General features: G+C 61.4%; 2 protein-coding genes across 2 annotated transcripts in view; one reads left to right on the top strand and one right to left on the bottom strand.

Moving 5' to 3' along the window:
• The window catches only part of Tspear (thrombospondin type laminin G domain and EAR repeats), a 125742-nt gene extending 118991 nt beyond the window's left edge, over positions 1–6751 (bottom strand). The window contains exon 1 of the mRNA XM_087208055.1: positions 6082–6751. Within this exon, the coding sequence (XP_087064181.1) occupies positions 6082–6166 (85 nt within the window). The 5' untranslated portion in view covers positions 6167–6751. The remainder of the gene's footprint in view (positions 1–6081) is intronic.
• On the top strand, positions 181–762 carry Krtap10-12 (keratin associated protein 10-12). The gene has a single exon (XM_087208146.1). The coding sequence runs from the start codon at positions 181–183 to the stop codon at positions 760–762; it is 582 nt and encodes a 193-aa protein (XP_087064272.1).
• Positions 6752–10293: the final 3542 nt, after the last annotated feature.

Here is a 10293-nt window from a genome sequence, read left to right as displayed (position 1 = left end):
AAGGAAAAGGACAGCAACAAGGAAGGGACAGCAATAAGGACAGGGAAGGCCGCTGGAGCCTCGAGCAAGAACAACACAGCCTGGCCTGATATAAAAGCCCACGCCCGGAGCACCTCACACATTCACACTCACTCACACTCACTCACACTCACACACTCACCTCCCCAGCCCAGCCCCGCCATGGCCAACTCCACCATGTCCGTCTGCTCCAGCGCTTGCACCCAGCCCTGGCAGGTGGACGACTGCCCAGAGAGCTGCTGCGAGCCCCCCTGCTGTGCCCCCAGCTGCTGCCAGCCCAGCTGCTGTGCCCTGGGCCCCTGCCTGAGCCTCATCTGCACCCCAGTGAGCTGCGAGTCCAGCCCGTGCTGCCAGCCGGCTTGCTGCTCCTCGTCCTGCCAGCCGTCCTGCTGTGAGTCTCTCTGCTGCAAGCCTGTCTGCTGCTCACCTGTCTGCTGCAAGCCTGTCTGCTGCACCCCCGTCTGCTGCACACCTGTCTGCTCCGGGGCCTCCTCCTCCTGCTGCCAGCAGTCTGGCTGCCAGCCGGCTTGCTGCTCCTGCCCCCCCTGCCAGCCATCCTGCTGCGTGCCCATCTGCTGCACACCTTCCTCCTCCGTGTCCCTGCTCTGCCGCCCCGTGTGCAGACCCACCTGCTGTGTGCCCGCCTCCTCCTGCTGCGCCTCCTCCTGCCAGCCCAGCTGCTGCAAGCCCTCCTCCTCCCTGTCCCTGCTCTGCCGCCCCGCCTGCCCCCCACCGGCCTGCTGAGGCCTCTCCCTGACCCAGAAGTCCTGCTGCTGACCTGCTGGTCCTGCAGGGCTGGCCAGCTCAGGTCCTACCTCAGGGCTCCCTCTGCTGGCCACATGATCATCTACAGGGCTCCTTGCTTACACAAGTTTGAAAGTTCCGTGGCCTCACCCTCAACTGCCAGGGCTTCTCTGTCACCTCCAGGACAGACCCTGTGAGCAGGACGCAGCCTCCCCTCAGTGCTCCCTGGTGTGGGCTGTGAGCTGCTGCTGAGCTGTTGCCTGGCCTGTCTTACAGCCCTGCCAGCCTCTCCGCTGCCTCAGCCGTTGTCCTCCTTCCCCACAAGCTTCTTTGCCCTGAGGTTAATAAAACGCCTTTCTGGCCACGCTCATCCCAGCCTCCCTCAACAGTCGGTTCTTTTTCCAGAGAACACAACTCTGGCTTCGCTGTCCCTAGACCGCTGCATCCAGGGGCCAAGGATCCCAGGCAGCCCCCAGCAGTCCCCCAGGGCACGGGAGCCCAGGACACGGCAGTTTCTCCAGCGCCACATCTGGCCAGTGGCTCCCAGCAAGGCCTCCCTGGGGAGAGGGCCCTGCAGTCTGAGGACCACGGGGGGAGCAGGGAGCAGGACAGGGCTCTGGGGACCACTGACCCAAGCACCTGTGCTGCCAGCCAGCCCCCTGAACAGGGCCCCCCAGACAACCTTGATGCCCCGTCTGTGCCCAGGCAGCCAATAGCAACGCACCTCCACTGCCCAGGTCTGGCCGGGGAAGGCAGAGGTCGGGGAACAACCCACGCTGGCCCCTTGTGCGCCCCCAGGCCCAGGTGTCCCTGCCCACCCCTGTCCAGCTGCCATTCCCACCCCCAACCCCATCAGTGCCCTCCTGGCTGTCAGGACAGCTGGGAGAGGAACGGGTGAGAATAGGGTTCCCCAGGCTGCAGACCCGGGAGGCCACGACATCCCTAAGACCCCGGAGCAGATCTGACCCCCGCCCCCAACCTGGAGGGCCTACCCCACACACCTGCTCAGGGCAGTCCCTGGGAGCCTGGGACTGCAGAGCCGGCCGGCTGCAGGGCGTGGGGCTCTGTCCTGGCCTGGGGACACTCCTGGGGTGCTCCACCAGTGCCCACAGACCGCATCTGCACCAGACACCATGGAAAGGAGGCTGTGCAGGGTTCCCACAGGCACGGGTGCACGTCCACACCATGCACACACAGGGGTGTGAGTCACACACATGCACGCGCAGGGCGTCCCCACACCTCCAGCAGCCTGCAGAGGAGCCCGCCTCACCGTGGGCCATCTCGGGGCTGCAAGCGCATCTGGGCTGCCCAGAAGCAGGGTTCGAATATCTCTCCCCTTTCTCTTCCACCTGCAGTGGTGGAGCCCTGGACCTCAAGTGGGCTCACCAAGTACCACACACAAAGCCCTGCCTGGGCCAAAGCCTCCCCAGCCACCTAGGGTAGGACAAAGGCCCTGCCTGCCCATGCAAGGACAAAGACACACGGAAGCTGCCCAAACCCTGGCTTTCACAGTGGAGCTGGGGGGAGGGGGCATTTGTGGAATCTCAGGGATGCCCTGGGGGTGTCTGAATCCTTTAGGGGGTGTTCCAACTCCTCCCGACCCCCCGCAGCTCCCAAGACCAGGCAGGGTGGGGGAAGGGCGCACCCCCAGACCCTCCCCTGCAGGGCTTTCCTGGGGGTGCAGAGCGGGGGTCTTCTGTGCAGGGGTGGCTCTGGGGGCTGAGCTTCTGATGCTCTGCAGAGGGAGGTCCTTTATTTAAGAACATGAATAAATTAAACAAAAGTGACAGGCAAAATCCCCTCAGCCCCAGAAGTGTGGGGGTCCCAACGGCCAGGGCTTCCAACCTCGAAAACTGTCCGGCAAGTGAGGTGGGGCTTTCTGCCCCAGCCCCCATCTGGGAGCCCTGAAGCTGGCGTCAGTCCCCTCGAGAGGCCCTCAAGGCACCCAGGAGGCTGCCTGGGGGCGGAGGCCCACCCTGGGGGACCCGTGACAGTGGCTCAAAGCACCCCAGGAGCCAGCCCAGAGCGGCACTTCTGGGACAGGGCCTCCTGGACCCTGCTGGGGACCTCGCCAGGATCGGTGCTCCTGGGCTCCTGGGACCGGATAGGAGCCGAGGGGAGGCTCCCGCCCTTGGTGCTTCCTGCACCTGGGCTGAGGTCTGAGCTCCCCCACCCTGCCCAGCAGGGCCTCCACCCACAGGAAGCCAAGTCGGCCTATACCCGGCCCTGAGTGTGCGCCCCTCAGGGTCCAGGCCCCGGGGAAGCACAGCCTTCCGGGTGGAGACCTCTGGTCCTCACTCCTGGCATAGCCACAGTTAGACCCGGGGGGCCAGGCCTTGCAGGTGGGCGGCGAGGAAGGGGGCTGAGGAGTGGGCACCCCGTCCCAGTGACGGTGGAGCAGCAGCATCGGAGTCCCGCCTGCCTGACCCAGAGGCTCTGCCTCCACCGCCTCCTGCCCCTCCCACAGCCCCGGCCCGGCACGACCCCCATCAGGGTCTGGCTGTGCCCTGACAGCTCCCACAAAGCCCCGGGGGACAGGACGCCACGTCATACAGGGCGGGTGATGCCCAGTGGAGCTGGCTGGGCCGCTCCCTAGGACACAGCCCGGCCCTGGCACCACCATCATGAGGGTGCTGGCGCCCGAACTGCAGCCGTTTGCCCCAAGGCAGCTGGGCCGGCTCAGTGTGCGGCCAGAGCAGAGTCTGATCTGTCCCTGGGGTCTCCCAGCTGCCCGCAGCTTAGGTGAGACCAGAGCTCAAAGAGGACTGGGCCTGGGGCGGGGTGCAGCTCAGGGTGCAGTGCTTTCTAGCACACTCGGGCCCCGGGCTCCATCCCAGCACTGCCAACAGAGAAACCCTGGAATGCAGAGGCGCCCGCCCAGAGTCCTGCGGAGCCACCGCACACCCCCCGGCCTGGCAGGCCCTCCCTGCTCCGCTGCCCCTGCCACCCTGAGCTTGCTGCAGCACCCACAGCCCGCTGCCCCCGCCGACCTCTTCCGTGCTGACCGCCTGCCCAGCCTCTCTGAGATGAGACTTAAACGTCCGCATTCGCAACTGTGCGGGGGGGGGGCCTGTGGCCCCAGCAGAGGGAGGACGGGGCACGGGGCCCTGCTCACACGGTCAGCTTGCTCCGTCTCCAATCATCTGCCAGAAGGGGCCTGGGGCAGGGGGCGTGCTGGGCAGTGGCACAGCACAGCGGGCTGCCCAACAGCACGCACACCCCAGGGAGCCCGGTCACAGGTGTCTAGTGGCCCCACCAGTGACCCCGGCCTCCTCAGCCACCCAAGACAGGGCTCCTGCTTTCTGGGTTGTAAGAAAGCCAAGCAGGAGAGCCCCCAGTCCTCCTGGACTGTCTCTGCCCCAAGACGCAGGCAGAATCCACCGACCCCTGTGGCCTCCGATTACGCCCAGGCTTGCAGTTCATGCCTTGCGAGGTGCAGGAGTGAAGACCCTGGCTGGGGACACCTGAAGGTCCCGGTGCCCACACTGACAGCCCCTCTTTGCAAACTAAACACCGGGAAGGGAGGGAAGGGCATCGCGCCGGAAGTCCCCCGCGTCCGCGGCCCACCAGAGGAAGGGGATGGAGCCCATGATGGCCCCAGCCCCAGCCCCACAGTGCCCCTCTGTGGTCACAGTGCCCCGATGTCAGCTGGGGCTTTTCCGAAAACGAATGGAACCAAAGCAACCGAGAAAGCGACGTGAGACCCTCACGGGCTGTGGTGGGCGTGTTCCAAATTCAGCTCCGCGCTATTCACCCGGCTTTCATCTTTCCTCCCTCGATCACATCACGGCGGCCTTTATAACTGGGTCATCTTGTAACTATTCGAAACATACCTCCGGGGCAGAGGGGGCGGGCTTTATAAATAACCTTTATCATGGTTACACGCGTTGACTCTGTGCCCAGCACTGAAGGGAACCTGAACCTACACGCCTGTGACTCATCCCCTCCCAGAGCACGGCCACAGGCTCCTGAGGGTGGCTGGGCTCCGCTCGGGGTCCCTCCAGGGCTGGGCCGGGTGCCCATGCTGGCCCCTGGCAGGGAGGACATGGGCTGGCCTGGGCCTATGGTCACCTGAGGCCAGGGAAGCTGGGTGATGACAGTGGCCTGGGCAGGAGCAGCTCATGTCACCATCACGGGGGCAGGTCCAGCCCCCGGGAGCAAGGAGCAGAGACCGGGGAGCAGGGGCTGCTGTCTGTCCCCACACCCACGGGTGGTGGCTGTGCCTGCACCGCAGGCTGGCTCAGCACGGCTCCAGCCTGGCGGCTACATGAGGCCCCCGACTGGCTGCTCCCGGGCCATTGTGGATGCTGCCACTGCTGCTCACGCAGGTCAGCATCCAGACCCAGGGCCTCAGGACGATCTGGACACACAGTGCTTCAGAGCAGAACAGCCTGGCCTATGGAAGGAACAGATTGTCCGGGACATGGGAGATCAGCTATTTGCAAATCAAACCGGCCCCTGCCTGGGCCTTGTCCTGAGCGCTCCAACCCTAGCTGACTGCCCCCGACCGGTTTCCAGCTACCAGGCACAGTTCTGTTTCTTTGTTCTGTAGGTCTCGGTTTGACAAGTAAATCTCTTGGTAGAAACCCAGGTTTGCTGATGTCATGGTCACATGCAAGTCAAAGCCTTTCCAAAAGGAAGGAGCAAGCCAGGCGCACACCTGGAATCCCAGCACTGTGGGAGGCTGAAGCAGGTGGATCACAAGCCCAGCCTAGGAAACTTAGCAATTCAGCAAGGCCCTGTCGCAAAATGAGAAATAAAAAGGGCTGAGGATGCAGCTCAGTGCAAAGGTCCTGGGTTCCATCCTCAGTACCTCAGACGGGAAAAGATAAAAGGAGGGAACACGAGGCCCTGGAGGCTTTGGGGCCCCCTGCGTGCCCCGACGCGCCCTGCTCTCCACTTGGGGAAGGCTGAACCGTAAGCAAGCGCATTGACCCGTGTATTTGGGGCTGAATCTTCGTGTCTGGGTAGGGGGAGCAGGCCAGCCCCACAGTGGGCCCTGGCCCTGCCACCCACAGGCCGAGTGTCTCTCCATCCCGGGAGCAGGGCGGGTGGGGTGCTGCGGCTCATTCCTGAAGCAGGTGTACGGCCTTCCCCAGAGGCCAACAGGTACGCACATGCGAGGCCGCCGCGCTGCGCTGCGTGTTAACTCTTTGAAGCTCTGCCCCGGGTGAGAGCCTCGCACTCCCATTGTGATCGGCTGCTCCCTGTAATCTCCTAGCTCTCCCTCCCAGGCATCTCAGAACCAGAAGGTGGCACTGACCACTGACGCCGTCCAGCTCCACAGCCAGGCCCCTACCTGAGTCCCCACCACCTTACCTGTGCAGGGCTCCCAGTGCTGGGCACTGCAGCCGGGGGCCCCCAGGGGCAGGAGCGCCACACACAGGGTCAGCAGTGCAGACATGAGAGGTCCGGGTCCCAAGCTCCATTCAGGGTGCCGCCGGCCAGGGGCTGCTGCTCCTTGGGCCCCTGACTCAACCTTCAGGGCAGCCCTAGGCTGAGGGGTCACTGCGAGGGCCACATGCCAGCAGCCTGGGAGGAAGATGCGGCTGCAGATCAGGGCTGCAGCTTCAGCAAATCTCCTGCTCTGCACGTTTATCTCTGTGGGTCCCCAGGGGCCAGGGACCTGGTGCTCAGGTGACAGCCAATAACAGTGTCGGCAGGGCTGGGACTAGTCACTGGCAAAGCGCGTTTCCCAGAGGAAAGAGACTGGAGCTGAGAACAAACCAGAAAAACTTAGAAAACCAGTTTTCCTGGGGTGCAGGCTCCCCTCTCCCTGCTGTTTGGGACCTGGTGCAGGCGAACGTGGCAGCCAGGGACGGGGGACCCTGCTGCAGGACCTTCCTCGAGCGCTGCTGGGTCCGGGTAGCGCAGGTCCTTGTGCGGTGCAGCGGCGGGCTCCGAGTTGGCGGCAGATCCTCGCGCCCTTTGGGGTCCTGGCAGCAGAAACCGGGGCCCTAGCCCTGCTGGGTCCCCCACGGTCCCCAGGAGAGCTGCGCTGCCTGCCGTATAGGGCTTTTATCTGGAGCCCAGCCCTCGGAGGGCGTGTGGGTTTGTCAACTGTCGGGTTTCAGGGATTTCCCCGTGGAGGGAAGTCAGTCTTTAAAGGGAGCAGCTCCGTGGAGAGGGAAGACTCCCAGGGAGGGCGTGGCGCTGGTCACTCCATCAAAGCCAGGCTGGCTCTCCAAGCTGCGGTCACCACGAAACACTGCTTCAGGCGGAACAGCTGCTGAAAGGAGTGTTCCTTTCGAGAAAAAAGGGCGGCCTCCCTGCCCGCTCCAAACAACCCTGTGCACGAACAGACAGAAATCTGCAGCACAGCCGCCAGCTCCCGTGCCACCTGCGACCTCGTGGGGCCCTGCAATGCGCACCTCAGAGCCTCGGCAGAGCCTGGCGTGTAGCACAGAGCAGGGCCCTGTGAGGGGCTTGTGGGAGAGAGAGGGGCAAGAGGGCAAGGGACAGGGAGGGGCAGGGAGGGGCAGGGAGGGACGGGGAGGGATGGGGAGGGACGGGGAGGGACGGGGAGGGGGTCTGCGCTGTCCCCAGAGCAGCCCCTGCTTGGAGGCCCGTCTCTGCCTCCTTTCACTCCCTCCTCTCCCTGACCCCAGAGACACCAAGCCATGGCCCGCGTCCTGGTTTCCAGGGTGAGGACAAGCTTTTGGAAACGAGTGTCAGATGAGGAAGCGCCTACTACCTGCCCCTCACCTGGCCCGGGTGAGCCTTTGGGGCCCCTCACCCGGGACGCACGGAGCCTTCCGAGCAGGCTCCCACCACATACCCACTCCACGGTGACCCCAGTGTGCCAGGAGGGAGGACAGGTGACGCCCCACCCGCTGCCGGGCCTGTGGGAACTCCCTGGGCCCTCTCCTGGGCCAGGGCCCTGTCCAGCTGCGGTCAGGAGGGTGGGAGGGGACTCTTTCAGTAGGACAGGCCCCGGGACAGGAGGCCAGCTCTGCTGGCTGTGGAGTGGAGCTCAGAGGCCTCGGCAGCAGAGCAACCCGCTGGGAGTCACCACACTTTCCACATCAGACAGTGAAGGCTGGGGATGTGCCTGGAGCCCCCAGTACCCCGTGTGTGTGCCATGTGGGGTGCAGCGACCTCCCTCGGAGCCGCTCCCAACAATGGCGCCAAACCCCACAGTCCAGACTCCACCTGGAGCGGCTGCAGGCTCCTCACAGGTATCAGGACCCCAGTCGGCAGGGAGCAGCCAGCTCCTCCGCCCAGAGAGGACTCCCCAAGAACCCCCAGACCCCCCTGCCGACCCAGTGCCGGCTGTCGCTCACCTCAGCAGCTCAGGAAAGCAGACACACCCGCGTCCAGGATGTGGGTCACCGAAGCGCATGGGACTGAGACACGGCCCACAGGTAGTCACCTGGTTTCACTGGGTTTCGAGGACGACTCTCAGCCCAAAGGCCTCCATCTCCAGCTGCTCCCTCATCCAGGCTGGGCACTGTTCTCTCTGCAAGAGACAGCAGAGGAGGACTTGGAAATGATTACTCTGGACTGCAAAAATATGACACTGACATCCAATGAGCTGTCCAGCTAAGGTCTGTGAAACTCTGTGGCTTTTAGGAATCCTCTGGGACATCCCAGAATTTGCTGTTTAGAGCCCCCCCCCCCACTCCTGGGGGGATTCTCCCAGGACCTGTGCACACCCAAAGCCACAGGTCCTACCACTTCCCTATGCACACACCCACAATGGTTGAACTTAGAAGTCAGGCACAGTGTGAGGTTAGCACCATACGTAATAATAAAGTGGAGCAGTTATAGCGCTATGCTGTCATAAAGTCCCGGGACTGCGCTCCCCTTTGGAAGGGTCAGGACAGGCTGTATTTTCCACCTGTGGCCACGGGTCACTGAAACGCAGAAAGCAAAACTGTAGGGGAGGGGCTGCAGTGGGCCCGCCCTGAGCATGTGTGAGACGCTGTCTGGAGGACAGGCAGGAGGAGGGGGTGTCTGGCAACAGCTTCAAGGGACTCGAAGAACAGGGCAGGCTGGCAGACATAGCCTCCTGTCGTCAGCACTGGCTCATGGCCCACCCCTAGGGCTGCCTGCCTCTGGGGAGCACGCTTAGGGTTCCAGGAGCCACTCGGTCAGAGAAGGAAGCGATGCCTCTGTCTTAAGAGAGGAAAGGCTTGCCCAGTCCTTTGTTTTATACTACCCAGCAGGGGAAACCGTTCCCGGTTGCCAGCGAGGTCCTCTTAAATCATATCCAGCAGTCCCTGTGTTAAACATCCAAACGGTGTCCCATTCCACGGAAGTAAGGTACACTCTCTTGGGCATGAGCTCCTGTCCCGTGCTTCACTGCCCAGGCGTCTCACACTCCTCTATCCCTTCTTTCCCTCCCTTTACAGTAGTGTGTGCTTGTGATGCATCAGTCACGTTCCTGCTGAGCACTGGTACACACGTAATACATCATCCGGGTCGTTTCTGAGCCCTCTGCCTCTCCCGACTCCCTTCTCCAGCTCCGAAGTGTGTTCTGTTGCCTGCCGTTGCTCCTTTATTTAACTCTATTAATTTATATTTTAGGTTTCTCCTATCAGAGGAACTATGTGATATTTAACTTTCTGGGTCTGGCTGATCGCATGTAGCACTATGGTCTTAAGTTCCATCACCACCTAGACTTTGGTAAAATGCACCGTCCTTTCAGAATAAAAAGCTTGACGACCATAGGTCTAGAAGGATCTTATCTCAAACTGATAAAGGCCCTGTGTGACAGGCCCACAGCCATCATCACCAACTGGAGAAAGACCAGAAGCTTTCCCAGGAAAATCAGGAACAAGAGGAGGGCTTCCACTCTCACTGCTGATGCTCATTATAGTACTCGAAACTTTAGCCAGAGCAATTAGGCAAAGGGAAGAAATGAAAGGGTTACAAACAGAAAAGGACGAAGCCAAAGGGTGCATTCACGGATGTTCTGATGCTTCACATAGAGGCCTCCAGCAGAAGGACTCCTGGAGCCGATAAACAACTTCAGCAAAACAACAATTAATCCACTGAGAAAGAAATTAGGAAAATAATTCTATTCATGACAGCTTCAGGGAAAATGAATATCTAGGCATAAACCTAACCAAGGAGGCAAAAGACCTCTGTAATGAAAACTACAGAAAAAAGAAACTGAAGGGTCAGGGATTTAGCTCAGTGGTTTCGCTGCCTGCTGCGCAAGCACAAGAACCGGAGTTCGATCCCTGGTACCAAAAAAAAAAAAACTGAAGAGGATATTAGAAGATGGAACACTCCTGGGGAGGAGAAACACCATCAACATGGCCGTGTTACCACAAGCAGTCGGCAGATTTCCCACAATCCCTGTTAAAATTCTAACAACTTTCTTCACACAAGAAAAAAATCCTAATATTCACATGGAACCAGAAGAGACCCAGAATAGCCAAAGAAATCCTGGACAACGGCAAAGCAGTAGGCATCACAACCCTGGATTTCATGTTACCTACAGAGACAGAGCGATGGAAATAGCGCGGTACAGACATACAAACAGACGCACAGCAGAAGAGAACAGAAGTCCCAGAAACAACC

This window comes from Heterocephalus glaber, unplaced genomic scaffold (assembly GCF_053883595.1).
Source record: "Heterocephalus glaber isolate CG9 unplaced genomic scaffold, H.glaber_assembly_v1.0 deba00000122, whole genome shotgun sequence".
In the NCBI taxonomy this organism is placed as follows: domain Eukaryota; kingdom Metazoa; phylum Chordata; class Mammalia; order Rodentia; family Bathyergidae; genus Heterocephalus; species Heterocephalus glaber.
The sequence above is the reverse complement of the archived record's forward strand: the minus strand, read 5'-3'. Positions and strand labels throughout refer to the sequence as shown.